Source organism: Crocodylus siamensis, chromosome 3 (assembly GCF_052110815.1).
Source record: "Crocodylus siamensis isolate JL-2025a chromosome 3, ASM5211081v1, whole genome shotgun sequence".
Classification (NCBI taxonomy): domain Eukaryota; kingdom Metazoa; phylum Chordata; order Crocodylia; family Crocodylidae; genus Crocodylus; species Crocodylus siamensis.
In genome coordinates this window covers 108,477,409-108,495,248 of record NC_143397.1, presented here as the reverse complement: position 1 = coordinate 108,495,248, position 17,840 = coordinate 108,477,409, and the positions used below count along the sequence as shown (strand labels likewise).

At 44.6% G+C, this 17,840-nt stretch overlaps 1 protein-coding gene across 2 annotated transcripts in view; it reads right to left on the bottom strand.

The window, feature by feature from the left end:
* KCMF1 (potassium channel modulatory factor 1) overlaps positions 1–17,550 on the bottom strand; it is a 69,338-nt gene extending 51,788 nt beyond the window's left edge. The window contains exons 1-2 of one of the 2 annotated variants that reach the window (XM_090038948.1): positions 17,161–17,549; positions 8,110–8,216 (exon numbers count right to left, since the gene is read on the bottom strand). Coding sequence is in view for 1 of the 2 variants with exons in the window: in XM_090038947.1 (XP_089895073.1) it covers positions 17,161–17,176 (16 nt within the window). In the remaining variant the exon portion in view is untranslated. Of the gene's footprint in view, positions 1–8,109; positions 8,217–17,160 lie in introns of both variants that reach the window. The other variant, XM_090038947.1, reaches the window with a different exon arrangement.
* Positions 17,551–17,840: the final 290 nt, after the last annotated feature.

Below are 17,840 nucleotides of genomic sequence, written 5' to 3'. Positions count from 1 at the left end.
CCTACGTACCTCAAGGTACCAGGTGCAGCTTGTGAAACCTGCAATACTGGGGCGGATGGAGTGTCCCACAGGAGCATGGGGGGAGGGGTCCCCCGCATGCTGGGCGGCAGACCTGGAAGTGGACCAGAACCACTTCTGGTCCACTTCCAGCTCAATCACCAAGCGCACATGCCCTCCCCGGGCCCCACTGGCTCAGCAATCAGCCGCGGGGGGACGCCGGTGCTCCCCCAGACCCAGGAGGCACTGGATGCTGAGCCAGGGGGTGGGGGAGTTCATAGGTTTTAGGGTTGGAAGAGACCTATTAGATCATCAAGTCCGACCCCCTGCCCTGGGCAGGAAAGAGTGCTGGGGTCAGATGACCCCAGCCAGGTGTTTGTCCAATCTCCTCTTAAATACCTCCAAGGAAGAGGACAGCACCACCTCCCTTGGAAGCATATTCCATATTTTGGCAACCCTCACTGTCAAGAATTTTTTCCTGATGTCCAGTCTAAATTTGCTCTCCTTCAGTTTGTGGCCACTGTTTCTAGTTACCCCGATGGGTGCCTTGGTAAACACCATATCCCCTATTTCCTGCTGTCCCCCCACAATGAGTTTGTAGACTACAAGATCACCTCTCAGCCTTCTCTCATGGAGGCTGAAGAGATTCAAGTCCTTCAATTGGTCCTCATAGGGTTTTTTCTGTAGGCCTTTAACTGGATAGGTGGCCCTCCTCTGAACCCTTTCCAAGTTATCTACATCCCTCCTGAAGTGCAGCACCCAAAACTGGACACAGTACTCCAGCTGTGGCCTGACCAATGCCACAGAGGGGGAGTATCACCTCCCTAGACCTCTTTGTGATGCACCTACTTATGCAAGAAAGAGTGCTATTAGCTTTACTTATTACCTCATCACATTGGTGACTCATGTTCATTTTGGAGTCAACTACGACTCCAAGATCCCTTTCCACAGTTGTGCTACTTAGAATGGTACCTCCCAGGCTATAGGAGTGTTGATGATTCTTCCTCCCTAGCTGCAGCACATGGCACTTATCTTTGTTAAACCACTCTGCGGTGTGCCCAGAATTGGAATGGAAGTACTTCTGCTCCACTTCCGGGTCCGCCTCATCAAGAGCCATGCCTGGCACCTCAAGGCATGTAGAAAAAAAACATATCAAGCTGTATCTATGGTCAAATCGCTCAATCTCTCCGAATCAATTTGGAGACTTCCGATTTGGAGAGATTATAGTGTCCTCTGATTCGATTTGGATTCAGAGATTTGGCTGCCGAATTGGGCTGAATCCCCTCCTAATCGAATTAGCGACCAAAGCTTTGCACAGCCCTATTAAAAAGGGGATACATGATGAACTCCTAGCCCATACAGTAGGGGCAGCCAAGTGGATGGAAGACAGCCAGGAGCTGGAGCCAGAGGCCCCAAATGCTGGGGCAGGAGTCGCTCAGCTGAAAATTCCTCCTGGCCAGGAGTGGCACAGTAAGAAAGATCAGGAGGAAAAGCTGCCAGCAGAGGTGAGGCAGCCAAGTGCACTAGGAGGAGCCCTGCTGGAAGCTATGAGTGTTGGCCAGGGTCAGGCCAGTTGGCATGGGCTGTCCCAGGCAGGGCTTGGTCCCATGAGGAGTGCCATGAGGGGCAGCTGCAGACCACACAACTCAGGCAAGCTCTGCTGCATGTGCCCCCTTCCCCCTCCTTGTTCCCCTCATCCCTGGCCAGCTTCCAGGACCCAGCACCCAGGCAGCCTCTTTCCCCACTCCCCCTCACACACACACAGCTCCCCACAAGGCAGGGGGGACACCCAATGTCCCGCCATCCCGGCTTCACCTGCCTGTCTGGCTTCTGAACACCATTCCCTATCCACCCATGGCCCCATCCCACATAAGGAGTTTTGGTGAGTCGTTGCAATGGGGGTGGGGGGCGAAGGTGTGCTGACTCAGCCCATGACAACCCATGAAAACTCCCTATGTGGCCCCAAATAAGTGCCTACCCCACCATACAGTCATGCTACTCACAACAATGGATCTTTCATGTTCCTGTAAGCTGCCACAGAATACACACCACAGTGTAACATTATGCAAGTCTGCCATTCACCACAGACTTTATAGTCTGCTGTCAGCTTTTGTGTACCAGCAGGCATTCCAAGGAACTGATGTCTGCAGGTAACGGTAAGCCCAAAATTTCTCTCCTCTGTGTATGTGCCAGATCAGTCAGTCACTTCATTAAAATACTGCACCAGGCAACACAGTTTGGGGAGAAGGGGAGCAGCCCTCAGTGGTGAAAGAACAGGTTAGGGACTATTTAGAAAAGCTGGACACGTACAAACCCGTGGCGCCAGATGCAGTGCATCCGAGTGTGCTGAGGGAGATAGCTGACGTGATTGCAGAGCCATTGGCTATTATCTTTGAAAACTTGTGGCAATCAGGGGAGGTCCCTGACAACTGGAAAAGGGCAAATACAGTGACCACCTTCAAGAAAGGGAAGAAGGAAGAGGATCCAGGGAGCTACAGATCACTCAACTTCACCTCAGTCCCCAGAAAAATCATGAAGCAGGTCTTCAAAGAAGCCATTTCTAAGCACCTGGAGGAGAAGGTGATTAGGAACAGTCAGCATGGATTCACCAAGCACAAGTCATGCGTAACCAACCTGATTGCCTTCTATGATGAGATAACTGGCTCTGTGGATGTGGGGAAAGCAGTGGACATAACATACCTTGACTCTAGCAAGGCTTTTGACATGGGTCTCCCACAACATACCTGCAAGCAAGTTGAGGAAGTATGGGTTGGATGAATGGACTGCAAGGTGGATAGAAAGCTGGCTGGATTGTCGGTCTCAATGGGTAGTAATCAATGGCTCTATGTCTAGGAACAGAGTGCCCCAGGAGTCAGTCCTGGGACCAGTTTTGTTCAATAACTTTGTTAACTAATCTGGAAGATGGGATGGTTTGCACGCTCAGCAAATTTAAGGATGACACTAAGCTGGGGGGTGTGGTGGATATGCCGGGGTGGAGGGCTAGGATTCAGAGTGACCTAGACAAACTGGAGGACTGGGCTAAAATAAATCTTATGAGGTTCATCAAGAACAAGTGCAAAGTCCGGCGTTTAGGATAGAACAATCCCATACACCAGTACAGGCTGGTGGCCGATTGGTTGGGCCACAGCTGGGCAGAAAAGAACCTAGAGGTTACAGTGAACAGTACGATGGATATTAGTCAGCATATGGATGAATACAAGTCAGTGTGCCCTTGTTGCCAAGAAGGCTAACAGCATACTGGGCTGCATTAGTAGGAGTGTTGACAAGACTGAGGAAAGTGATTACTGGTGAGACCACATCTGGAGTCTTGTGTCCAGTTTTGGGCCCCTCACTATAGAAAGGATATGGACAAGTTGAACAGAGTCCAGTGGAAAGCAACACAAATGGTTCAGGAGCTGAGGCACATGACTTATGAAGGAAGGCTGAAGGAACTGGGTTTATTTAATCTGCAAAAGAGCAGAATGAGGGGGGGAGATCTGAAAGCAGCCTTTAACCACCTGAAGTGGGGTTCCAAAGAGGATGGAGGTAAACTCTTCTCAGTACTTCCTAAATGACAGCACAGTAACAGCCCATACTGAACTGTGCCAGCAGCACACAGTTATTTTAGACACTACATCGCCATAGCAATGCACTATAATAAGGGTGCGCATTGCTACAATGACATAGTTCTGGTGCCACAGTTTTCCCCCGCTGACAGTACGTTTCTGTAGCACATTGCTACAGTGACGTAGTGTCACATATAGATGCGTTTGGTGGTGACAGATGACAGAACAAGGAACAATGGTCTCAAGTTGCAGCAAGTGTAGTTTAGGTTGGATATTAGGAAAAATTCTCTCACTACAAGGGTGGTGAAGCACTAGAACACCAGAGAGATGGTGGAATCTCCATCCTTGGAGGTTTTTATGGCCTGGCTCGACAAAAACCTGGTTGGAATGATCTAATTGGGAATGGTCCTGCTTTGAATAGGGGGTTGGACTAGATGACCTCCTGAGGTCCCTTCTAACCCTAATTTTCTGCAATTTTGTACTGCTAACATTTCCTTGCAGAGCAAAGCACCAGTAAGTAGCTCATACCAGCTTCCTGGCAATGCCAAGAGATTACCTGAATGGTTACAATCCTGCATTAAATTGTGTGGGGAAAAAAAGGGTAGAAGATAAAACAGATTCTGAAGCAGTGGCAGCAGCTTTGAAGTTGTACAATAAAGCATGTTTTAGAGTAACAAAAGGTTCCCAAACAGCAGTGCTCACACTCATCATTTTTACCTTTCCAAACTTTTAATTTCTGATTTAACAGCAAGTATCTATTTGGCTCTTCGAAAGAATCATCTCAGTGTATCCACGTTTTGACATCTTCCTCACAACTCTAGCAAATCTTCTGGGGCTTGCAAGTTAAATGGGAAAAAATGAGGTGGCTGAGAAGGTCTATCCTTCTTTTAAAGAGCTGAAATCTTCAAATGTTCAGTGCTCTGATGGAAAAGTCAAGTGGTACCCTAGAAGCTAGTAAGGTTTTAAAGCACTGTGAAGTACAGCTGCTCCTTTGCTAAATGTCATAGTTACGTTCTTGAAAAATGCGACTAAGGGAAACCATGTTAAGTGAATCCAATTACATCACAGTACTTACCTACTAGCAGGCAGTGGCCAAACATTATAATCAAACATTGCGCGACTTTGAACAAGTATGTTCTCAACTAGATCAGCAATGTAACAACAAAACAAGGTTAACTGGGACGATGTTAAGTTAGGAGTACTTGTAATCCTACTTAGCTGCTTTGTTAAGGGGAAAATATTGACCGTCTCTGAGAATATTATATTGTGAGAAAGACCCACGGGATGGGATAGAAGAGAAAAGTAGATACCAAAAGACATTTAGCATGCAATTGAACAAAACTGTTTCAAATATTATGTAACATTCATTGATCTTAATATCCAAATGCACTTCTTGAACTGTCCTATTTCTCAAAGAGATATTGGGAGCAAGATAGTGTTAGGTCTACAGTAAAAAGAAAACCTTTGATGTATTCAGTACCTAAAACCTAGACAGCTAACCCTTTTCTCGTATCGTAGCCAGCTTCAAATAATAAAGGACCAAGTACCTATTCTAATGAATGTCAGTTTCTCTTTGGTGTCGGCAGTCTCCTGGTTGGCAGACCGTGCCTCTCAAAAGACAGCTCCTTCTACTTCTGAAAAAATTCCTGATGATGACCATCTGGAAGAAGGCATGAGTGGCATTCTTACAGCCATGGCTATCATCTCTGGCCTGGCTAAGAGTCAGTCATTCATAAACTGCTCCAAGGGCATCCACTGCCAAACTGTACTCTCCTATAACAAGACTCTGAGCAGCCTTTTTCTGTCCATATCTCACAAGGCCTCTAGGATGTAGAAAGATAGCATATACGACAGTAAGCGCTGTAACTGTTTGGTAAATTTGCCACCCTCTGACCAAAAGACATGGAAAAGCATGCTGTACAACCTTCTATCAAGTAATTAAGATAGGTTTTCACCCTTAGGTTTTTCAAAAGTTGAGGATACTGAAGAATTAGAAGCAGAGTGCTGAAAAACACAAAATCCTGGACAGTGACCTGAAGCCAGGGACCAGCTATCCTACAGCTGAATCTGATAGATGTGTCACAGATCTAATTAAGTACCTACAAGTACAACCTCAAGCTTCAAAAAAAGATAGTTATGATCCACAGCACATGTGATAGCTTATATGTAAACCAACTTGGTGCATAAGGTTTTAGGTAACAACTTATACTCATCATTGGTATTTTCATCTTAAAGGGACATTTCACACAATAGTAGTGAAACGGGCAGTCAGGATCATTTGGAGCATGTTACATATAGTCTCATATGTTTAAAAAAATGTTAAGTCATAACTGAGGATGTTTTATGGACCTCTGGTTTTGTCTTTAATTCTCTAACAATTCTTTTAAAACTTTTCCCCAGATTTCTCTGCATATTTATTCCCATGCTTATCCTAATTTTGCTATGGCAGATTTGAGACAGGAACTGAAAACCACCACACACACCATCATTCACTGTCCCTGCCTATACTGGTAAAAAGGAATATAACACATTATTAAAGGTACCTGTGCCCAGTCTACAATACTCAGTCCACCAATGTTGCCATCTGTGGAGCTATTCTGAACTCCTGGTGTCAAGGTGCCCCTTAATAATATTTATCTAAACCAGGGGTCAGGCAATCTATAGTCCGTGCTGAAATATCAAGTCATCCTTAAAATGTAAAACATGTATGGTTTAGAGTAGACCAAGCACACTGGTAAAGCACTACACATCTGCACAAAAAAGTACTCCAGTAAAACACACATGCCAAATACTGTTTGGATTAGACTGAGTTTCAGCAGCCTTACCTACACTGGGAATGCTTACCAAAAAATTCTGAGAGATTCTAATACTAGTTCCATTGAGCTGGAGGCAAAATGGTAAAAGATCCAGCAGAGGCAGGCTCTAATCTGTAGCAGGTTTTGCTAACACAGTAGGAACCCCTCCGCACCACCAAAAAAACCCAACTCAGATCTGCCTGCTGAAACCTTTTCTATGCTAGGGCTTCCTGTAGTCTTTGCTTCAATATTATGGAAAGATACTGGACCCAGAAAGAGCTTTTCTTCTTTTTTAAGTATCATAAGCATAGCCAGCAAATACAAATACTGTTTCCACCAAAACAACTTCTTTGCCAGTGTAGACAAAAGTCACTGATACAATAGTGCAAAGGGCCTTTTCACTCCTCACTGTGTGCCTGTGAACTTTGAAGTCTCCTAAAATACACTTCTGGAAACTATATGGGTTAGGAACCCAGAGAACATTACAACAGAAACTGTTCAGACAGTGATATGGATATGGGATAAAGCTGCAACAGCTCAGGACATCAGTCAGCTTGAACAAAATGGGTAATGAACACTTTGTATTTAAATAGTTCCTAGCTCATCAGTTTAATTCTCTAGAACACACAAGAATGAAGACAATGGGTCAGAGATTCAGTCAAGAAAGTCTGATGTATTATTATCAGAAGGTTAGCATGGAACCTTGTCTACACATGAAAATCACTGTTACTTAAAGTGGTTTTCATCAAGAATTCCTCTTAACCAGTATTTTAAAACTGTTTCAGTGGTTGCATAGACAATTTTCAGTACCAACACCATTTTCTCTACTCCAGTGATTCTCAACCAGGCTGCCACAGTACCTTGAGTTACCCTGGGGTGTTTTCAAGGGTACTATGGACTGCCAGACAATATTAGCATAGTCAGGTATGCAAAAAAAGATAAACCCAGAGATTTCAAACAGAAATTCAGAGTGTTGAAAACATTCTGACCTGTTCTGGGTTTCTGAGTTCTCTGCAACTGAAAAATTGCTGCTTTTTTTTTTTTTTATTTGCGGGGGGGGAAGGGCTGTTAAAACTAAGAGTTGACATTTTCCTAGTGGTACCCTGAATCTAAAAAGTTAAGAACTGCTCTAGTCCAAGTATAAGCAACCTCTGGCATGGGTGCCAGACTGTGGGACACAAAGGCATTTTGTTTGACACACACACCTTGGGGCATACAGTGGGAAAGAGGCTGGTGCTGCACTGCTGCAACAAGTATTAGGCCTCTTGCAGCTCCCCCGCTGTCCGCCCCTGGCACACCAACATCTTACAGTTTGAGGTTGCAGGTACTTTTGGCACTCTGCCCAAAAACATTGCTAACCCCTGCTCTAGTCTATGCTAGTTCCCAATCCATGTTACACGCTGAGTCAAGAGAAGCCATTATTAAAAACCATTTTAGAAACAGTGATTTTCTAATTTGGGCCAGGTAGGACTTGTCCAGCTAGTATGAGGTGTGAATTTTTCATACAGGCTTAAAAGTTCAGCATGCAAATTCTACTGAATTTCAATGGGACCCAAGTACCTTACTTTCCTAGACTTCTCAGAAAATACCACCCTGGAAGAACTTGTTTGGGAGAGAAGAGGAAGGGAGAGCACAGTAAAGGGAAGAAAGGATAACAACAAGGAGGAATTGCAGGGTAGGAAGAGAGGGGAAAAGAGCAAGAAGAGGCTAAGACAAGAAGGGAGGAAAAGAAAGAAGAGATTTCATCCTACCAGAGACAGCACCTCTTGTCAGTCAAGACAAGAAACATTGCCTCCCAAAAAGACAATTCAGGCATCAGGAAATGGCAGAAGCGATGGGGGGGAAGACCAAATATGACCTGAGGTAAGAAAAAAAAAGGAGTTACAACGCAGGCTTTTCAAGTATCGCCCCATACTTTGCTACTGGTGAGGTACTCTTGCTCAGAAATGTATTACATGGCCCCTCTCTCTTTTTAATGCCTTTGGTTGAGGATAATGTGAGGAGATCCAAATCAAATACAGTGTTTTATAAGACAACTAAATTTTGATCAAAATGTGAAGCTTTGGATTAATACTAAAATTAAATTAAAAACTTAAACAGCAATGCCAATTTGTATAAGTAGCATCTCAAAGTGAAACTAGAAAAGATATATGTTTAAAATCCTAGACAAATCATGAAGTACTGAAAAGATAGGCTTCTGATTATATGGCACTACAATGGGTCTTGAGATATGTGTTCAGTTCCCAGCTTTGCCACATATCCCCTTTGTGTGACCTTAGGCACAAGGTGACTTGCCCCAGTTCCCTCTCTGTACAAAGGAGATAGTAATGCTTCCTTTTTCCCATCCTCAGGGTCTGTTTTATCTGATTATACTGTAAATAAGGATTATACAACTGTCCAGATGTGCTCAAGAATTAGGAGTAACATGTTTTGGGGGAAGGAGATTGTCTGAAGGCTCCTTGAACATTTTAAACAAAGCAGCTTTGATGGGAAAAGTTACAAATGTCATAAAAAAAATCCCAGTAAGATAAACAAGGCTGCAAAAATCTACTATTCTGAGATGAGAACAGGCAGATTATAGAATATGCCCAGCAAAGACATATTCTAAACACAATTTCAACCTTAAAATTCATATATTGAAAAAAAATATGGAAGTTCAAAAATCCCAAACCAAAAAGATGCTGTATACCAAATCAAAATCTTTCCCTAAGAGGCATTCAACCTCCCTCCTAAGAAAAAGCTTGGGAATGGACAAGACAGGTTTAGCAAAGCCTGAAGGACCTAACAAATTTGGGTTCACTCTTGAGCACAAACACACATGCACTGTAAACTGCAGACAACAGCATGCAATCACTTCTGAAAAGCAATTTTGAAATCTAGAGATGAGTGTTTACAATAACAGCGTAATGCATTTAAACATTAAGTTGAGGGTACTGCTCTGATAATGTCGTAACAATTAAAGTTAGTGGCCATTATACTGAATACTGTAACTTTCTGAAATCAGCTCAGGAAACATAACTAGAAACCAAACTGCTTAAAGCTTTATAAAACCATTCAAAACCAAAACCTGGATTTGCACCTAGAAATAAAGATGCCAATAATATTATTGAACAGGATGCTCTCCATCCACTGAACTGTCAAAGAGGGTTTCTTCTGTTGTGTCAAAATGCATTACAATAATCCCATTTGTAAGTAACAAAGGCACTCTGATGACTACAAGTAAGGTCCACATTCACAAGGTAACACAGGAATTGCCATCCTGGATGAGACCGAGTTCCACCTAACCAGGTATCTCGTCTCCAACAGCGATGGGTCTCATTCTTCAGAAGAAGACTGAGAAATCTCACAGGAGACAGAAATACAGTGAACTGCTGCTAATTTAGGTCTTATTTTAAGTCCCAAAATGTTAGACTGACTTAAGATCTCAATAGGAGGTTTAAGAACCCTCTGCAAACTATCATTTGCTATATACAATGTTTAATCCCTTTTCGGAAACTTACTAAATATTGGGCCTTAATGACTTTCTGGGGGAAGACATACAGTCTGGTTATACTATGTGAAGGTATTTTTATCTGGTTTGAACCTACTGCCTTTTAACTTCATTGACTGTCTTCCAATAGTGTTATGAAATGGGAAGAAGAGAAGCTCCTAATCTTCCCTAAACCATTCACTATTTTCATATTCTCTGTTTTTACTTTAGAAAAAGGTGAATTATCTCAAGCTTTCCAACATTTCTTCATAGAAAAGGTTTTCATGCCCTTAATCCCTCTCATCACTCTTCCTTAATTCTGCAGCATCCTTTTTGTGGTGAGGTGATCAAACTGCACACAGTACTTCAAATGAGGCTGCCACCGATTCATATAATGGCAGTATTATAAGGGCAGCTGGCAGTGGTGTTTATAGCTACGGTTCACCTCCGTTAGAATTCTATTTTCCCTGCCTACATTTTCACTGAATTTTGTATGTTGGTTGCCTGCCTGAGACTGCACTTTGTTTGCAAGTTTTACCTAAAGTGGTACATCAATTTTTAAGAAAAAAACTAGGGAAAATGATACGTCTGTTCCCCCTTTAAAACACATGTAGCAGCCCCCATATGCAAACTTATGATCTAGGCTATAATTCACCATGTAAAAAAATCAAATAGAACCAACTGCCTTATTCAGTGCACATCATAGATGATGCTCAATATTTTGCTTATTGTTCTGTGTCTGGAGCTAAACTCTGCACAAGGATACATTAATTTCCTCAGAACCTTCTCCATGATGCTTATTATTTTAATACCTGAAAGCTTCATAACCTATTAATTTTTTTACATGACTTTGAGGCAAAGTAGCATTATTCTTCCCTTTAAAAGATTGAAACTTATATGCAGAGAAGCCAAAAGCGTCCACTTATTTTCACTGCTCAATCTGAGACTCCTTGGGGGCCACATTTTCCTTGTTTCCTAGCACTTTATAGCAGTTTATCTATTTCAAATTCAGCATCCAGTGACTTCATTTCCAGCAGTGAAAGCTCAGACTGAGAATCTTAATTAGGACACCTAAAATAAGGAATGTACCCAGTGGCCCTCTAGCAAAGTCTGATTGAAGTGACTTGCCCAGCATCCCATATGAACTGCGTGACAGAAACAGGAATAACCTCCAACTCCATACAGTAACACTCCACTGCTTTAACCACACATCCTTTCTTCTCTGCCATGCCGTGTCTCACTCTCTGCATGTCTCCTGATTTCTGTACATAATAAAGCAAGGGTGCTATACATAGCAGTCTCCTTCACTATCCATCCCTGCTTCATTTTCAGAGTGCAGTCCATTCCAAATCCCAATGAACCAGGGCTCTTATGAAGAAGACAGTATGTGATCACATAATTAAAGACAATCATGATATATATGCATGAGGGGACTGACTTAATTAAGCTTCTACATGCCACCTTCATTCTGGCATTTCCTAACTTCTGAATGGTTGATTTTACAAACTTTCCATTCTTTTAGGTTACTATCTTGGGTGTAATATTGTTTGTAGTATTCTCCACGCCACTCTTGATGCATTATCCCAACATGAACCATAGTCAAATAAGCAAATGCATGGCATGGCAGAAGCCACAGACTATCTACAACGAACCCACATCCTTTCCTGTGAAAATACAGTTAGTTAACTTAGAGACTTGTAGGGTATATGAACAGATTCAATTTGTCCCTGTACTTTACTTTTCACTTAACATTAATGAATTATATTTATCACTGTAATACCCATCCACCAAGTTTCTTTAGTTCCCTCTGAAATTCCTCAGAATCCCTTTTGGTCATAAGTAACTGTATCATTTGCCAGTTTTACTATCTCTCTTTCCACCTTTCAATTTTCCAGATTATTTAACATATGAAAGACTGGACCGACTACAGAACTAGAAGGAATTCTACTACAATGCTTTTGTCATGATGAAAATTAACCATTAATTCCTATTCTTTATCTGTCTTCCAACCATTTTTTAATCAATGACCCCAGATCCAAAAGAAAATAAATCTTTTCTTCACATATCTATTATTTAAGTCCCTTTTTAGAAATTAAAAGAGACTGCACTGCATTGCTTCTTATTTAGAAGCTTTTTGTGCTATCCAAAGGGATAAAATGTACTTTTTAAAATAAAATTAAATGATGTGGAACAATTGAGGTTCATGCCCATCTGCCACTACTGGGAAGTTATGATTTTTATATTTTCAAAGGTGATTTGGTTTTCCAGAGAAACAAACAACATTTTGACTATAATGCAAAACTGTTTCCCTTATTTTCGATTAGTTGAAGTTTAGCACCAAAATTCCCGCTCCTCAAACATAACTCTGATTACCTAAATTATAACGTCAACTCAGTATCAGAAACTGCACTTAATTTTTCTGACTACATGGCTAAACTTGTTCTTACCAGCTAATAGTGTACTAACTCATGAGGATGAAGTACTCTGAGATGCAAAGATACAAAGTGCTGTGCATTCTGAGCTATGTAGCTCTGAAGTGCTACTTGGAGCTAAGCATTAATCTCTGAAAAGACACTGTACTGATAGAGTATCTGGAGCACTACCATCTCAGCTCAATTTTTTTCCCTTATAAAAGGGCTCCAGGAAGTTTTCAATGCATTGCTGAATTTAAGACCTCGTACTTACGGAGTATAAAGATCTTAAAATTTGGGGAAGCTTTAAGTACATACAAAGTGTGCACTACCAAACTTTTATCTACAACTGATTTCATGCACATACATCCCTATTAGTCAATGTGATGCTTCAACAACACAATGACTTTGCCTTTTTCATATATACTAGTTTGGTTTCATGATTAGCTGTAAGAGGCCTGAATTCAAGGTAGACCAACTGTGTGCTTAACATTTATACAAATCGATGGCAGGAAATCTTAATAAGCAGTAAAGAATGACTGCGGCCAATGTGCCATTTGTCTAGCCAGGAATTTGAATGACTTTCTGGGGACAGGGCATGACATAGCCATTGTACAATTAAAGGGAGGGGGGGAGAAGGGGAATCACTCCAGTCCTTGCTCGCACCAATAAAATGATTGATTTGTTGGATGTAAAGTTTTATTTATGCTTTTTATATTGGGCTCAAATTGGTAGAGAGTTGCTGGTTCTCTTGGGCCACTGCTAGAACAGAGCTAAAGGTGTTCTGATGACTTACCTCTGCCTTTTCAACTGTATGTACACGTAACTTTAATGCTGTACTTCAATTCCTAACAGCATAAGTTTAAAAAGAAAAAACAAAAAACCACACACATGGAAAGGGTTTGGGTTTTTTTGTAATTCCTTAACCTTTAAAGTTATTAATATGAATGTACTTAGCCCAACCAAGTTCCCATGTCAGAGATTTATTTATATTATGGACTCGTTAGGAGCTAGGGAGCAGATGCCCTGCAGGGCTTTCAAGCTCCATTGGGTCCAGTTCCACAGAAGTATCTTAAGTACTCCAAGAGGTTCCTCAGCCCAGAGCATCTCATGTAGTCCCTACTACTTTACTATTTCTTTAAGCTCAGTAGCTCGATTTCTGCAATTCTCGCCTCTTCTTCTTGCAATTTCTCTTCTCAGGACCTTCTAAATTCCTAGGATGAACAGCAGAGCTTTGCTGAATAATCAGTAGAGAAACATGAAGACTAGTACCGCTCATCTGCTTCTTCAAACTTTGAAATGCCTGCAGGGAGACAAATCTCTGAATGGAAGTATGTAATATGTTGGGGAAAACGCAATATTAGCATGTAGTAGGCAGATGTCTAGGTCATGTCAGCTGCTTAGCAAGGAGGACAGTGGTATCCCTCACAGTCTGGAAGGATGCAGCACTTTTTCAGAGTTTCAGCAGAGCTCCCAAAGGGCTAGGAGGACACCACTACAAGTCTTTGGATTTGTAGAGGCTTCCAAGGACTGGCTATGTATGCCATGGAGTCCCATGCCTATACTGGACTCTAGGTTACCCATCTCTATATATGTGGCAGAAGGCAGGGTAGAGATGTACCTTAAAGACTAAATGACTTCAAAATAACATGGCTAACTACCTTTCTCTGTATATGTAATAGTACATATCCTGAAGTAACATGATTCCACATGATCATTACAAAAGAATTTTCTGATTGTGCTCCTGGAAAGTTTGACTCTCCATTTTTTTTCCTCAAGTCTTGTGACTTTCCTGCCCTGGATTCCAATAAACTCTACTGCCATGCAGTAAAAGTGCTGTCACATATTACCATCTCCAGACATTAACATTTTTCCTTCCTGATGGGACGTATGTGTAGATTCTGTTGTTTGTCATCCTGCATGTATAAATATAAAGATTCTGCTTCCACTTGGTTCCTAAATACAGGTTGCTGAATACTACATCACCACATAATCCCTCAAGAGGAGGAGCTTAGGGTCTCTAAATGGACAAATACAAAGACCTGTGAAACTGCTAAAAGGATGGCAGCAAGACTAAGGCTGGGAGGATGACCGCAAGTTCCAGTACCGAAGTAGGGAGGTAATGAGCATTTCCCCCATACCAGATGTGGAATAGGGGGTCAGAGACAGGGGGCAGGGGGGGGGCAGTGAGTTTTTCCAGACTACTTAGTAATGGATGTACAATGCTTATCATTTCTCCTGGCAGCATGGCTGACAAAGCCTCTAAAAGTCAAGGGCTAATATTCTAGGACAAAGCTACAGCAATAGAACTTCCACTGGCATGCATTTAGTAGAGGTGGGCAGAAAAGAAACCAGGAAATGATAAGTTGGCATCTCTCCTGCCTGGCAGCAGACAAGAACACAAAGCTAGGAGGCAGGCTATGATGACCTCATCCCCATTTTTTTTTTTTAAGAAACCAGAGAGATTTCTTTAGCAATTAGTTCACATTCTATAAATTATTGCAAAGACAAGTCCCAGAGACTTTAGCTGAAAGAAAGTTTAGACTACCAGGCATTCCATGCCTTATTTAAGGCCTACGAACAATCATGATATTCCATATTCTCCAGGGTAGAGCCTCTCAAGCCTGGCCTGCCCCCATCTCAAAGATTATCTGGAGTTCTCTCTCTCACCAAGTTCTATCAAATCTCATTTGGAATTTCGAGGACAGGCCATTTTGAAAAGAACACAGCAAAATATATAATTTTCTGAACTTGATTAAAGCTTGTTTGTTTTTTCCCCTTGAATCTCATTACCTCAAAAAGAGCTTCTCTAAATCAACTCACATTTGGACCAAAAATTATCTGCCAACCACAGACCACACATGCAAGATGTAAAGGGGGAATGACTTCTTTTGCAGATTTTGGGGAGGGGGGGGGGAGGGGGGATGGATGGATACCGAGTCTCAACATGAACAACGGAAAGCTTCTGTAACAAAGTAAAGTGAAATCCACTTTCCCAAGCCCATAACTAAATTTAAATTAAGAATAAGACTAAACTGAGATCTGAATAAAGCATAAGCAATGCTGGTTAAAGAGAATACCATTAGAAAGACAGAAAAACACAAGCCAGATTCCTGTAAAATGTATCGTACAAAGCAGTGGTAGTGTTCTCTATCTTGTGGGGTTTTACGTGGAGGAAGATATACCCATAACAAAGTTACCAAAATTTACATTAACCTACAACTGAATAGAAAAGGGCAACTATTTCCATTTGCAAAACTAAATAGCTCGATAGAACAAACATTGGTTTACCAGCTTTTAAGAGGGAATTATAAATATTAACCTCAGTTTACGAAAAATCACACTCTCCAATCAGCATCAAAGTCCCACTGTGGAAATAACACGATCATTCATGCTAGCAAACCAAATCATGCATTAGGCAATTTGCAATGCAGAACACCACAAATATACTCACAGAAAAATCTGTTTTTTAAGGCTTCTCTACCCAAGTAAAATACTAAGACTGAAATGTTCTTATCAAATAATACAAGTTTTCAGATGGTAAGGCTCAGCACAGAACAACTAGAACTCATGGTTATGGTGAGTTCTTACCTTGTTACTACACTTAAAATGCACTGATATACACACCACACCACTTAAAGTGGAGAATGTACTGAATACATTCTCCAACAAAAACACACCAGGGAGCTTTTAAACTGCAGAGATTAACCCTCATTTTTCTGACTCTTGGTGTTTGCTTAACTACTTCTGTAAAAAAAAGAAAAGAAAAGAAAACAAAAACCATCATTCATGGAAAAATATGATGAATGCATTTAATAAGGCAAGGACTGAGGTAGGATGTACTGCAAACATTAGACTAAAAACTTCCATCAAAATCCCCATTCTTACTCAAAAAAATCAGGACACTATCAGTCTCGTGAAAGACTTTACTCAACTAAATGTACACAGAAACAAATACTGATGTCAGGCTATGTGGCATCTCCATCACAAGGCACTGCGAAGTTACCCATGCACTGGCTGACAGGCTCCAACACAGTGTTACTTAATAAACCTCTGAACTTTATTACACTGTCAAACTGTTTCAGATCTATATGACAGTACCCCTGCTGCAGAAGGTCTGAAAAGATCAGACCGGAAAGTCCATTCAAAAGATTACTTCTACCTCTCTGGGAAGACCACTCTCTCTAGGAGCCAGGACCTGCCCTGGCAAAAACGCATCCCCCTGTAATCATCTCAGTGAAGCCTGCCCCTGCCAGAAGGGTGGCCAGGACAGTCTTCTCACCTGCTCACTGAGACCAAACTCAGCCCTTCTCGGGCAGGCATCCTCCCCTCTGCCTCCTGCGCTCAGGCCTTCCCATCACCATCGATGGTGTCCACTCCACACCTAGAGCCGGGAGAGGAGGGGGCCGAAGGGACAATGGCAGGTGTCCAGTAGCCTCTGCTGACGGGCGGGACCTCCCAGGCCTCGCAAAGCTGCGGGCACCAGCGCCCCTGCCCTGCCCTGCCCGCGGGGAGCCGGCAGCCGGCCCAGCCGCCCAGGCCCCATTGCGGCCCATCAACACCGGCTCCGGCGGGCTCGAGCCGCGGCTCCCACGACACGCAACCGCCGCGGGGCGCCCCCGGCCTCCACGTGCCCCGGCCCCGCACCCGCCGCGCAGGGTCCGGGCCCGCCAGGCCGCGGCCACGCTCCGGCCCCAGGGCGGGGCCCTACAGGGCCCGGGCCGCGCTAGGCCGCGCCAGGCCCCAGCCCCAACGGCCGCGCCGCCCCGGCTCCACAGCGCGGCCCCCCCCGCACCCGGGCCTCCGCCGCCGCCCGCCCCGGGCTCCGCTCCCGGCGGCGCCGCCATGATGATCCGCCTCCCCGCGGCGCCAGGCCCCGGCCTCGCCCGCCCGCCGCGGCCCGGCCCGGCCCGGCCTCTCACCTTCATGTCGGGACATCCTAGTTCAGAGGCGGCGGCCCAGGCCCGGGGGCTCCACTGGCTACTCGGCACCTCCGCCTCGGCGCGCCCGGGCCAGCTGCTCTCGGCCGGGGCGGGGGCGGGCGAGCGGCGCGGGGCGGCTGTTCCGGCGGCCCCGGCCTCTCCAGGGGGCGGATCCGGCGGCAGCTTCCCGGGCGCCGTGACACGGGCACTGCCGGGCCCCGCCGGCTCCTGGCACCGCCCTCCTGCCCCGCCCGCCCCGGCCCTGCCTGCCCGCCTGCGGCGGGGATGGGCTCGGCTCGGCCCGGCTCGGCCCCCCCTGCCGCTCCCTCCTTCCCGGGCTCGGGCTCCTCCGGCAGCCGCCGCCGCTGCCTCCTCCTCCCCCAGCCCCCGCCCTCCCCACCGCTGCGCGCACAGAGGAAGAGGAAGTGCGGGCGGCCCGGGCCCCCCCGCCGCACCGGAGACGGGCCCGCGCGAGGCGCTACTGCCGTGCGGCCCGGGGAGCCGGACCACGGGGCTGCCCTGGCCTTCCCCGCCGCCCGCCTGGCTGGGCGCGAGCATTGTCCGAGCGGCTGCTGCTCGCCGCTTCCGCCGGGCACAGCCGCGCCCGCGGGGTGGGGAGCGCTCGGGGCCGGCCCGGCTGCCGCCCGCATGCCGGAGGCAGCCTGAGAGGTGGCGAGAGG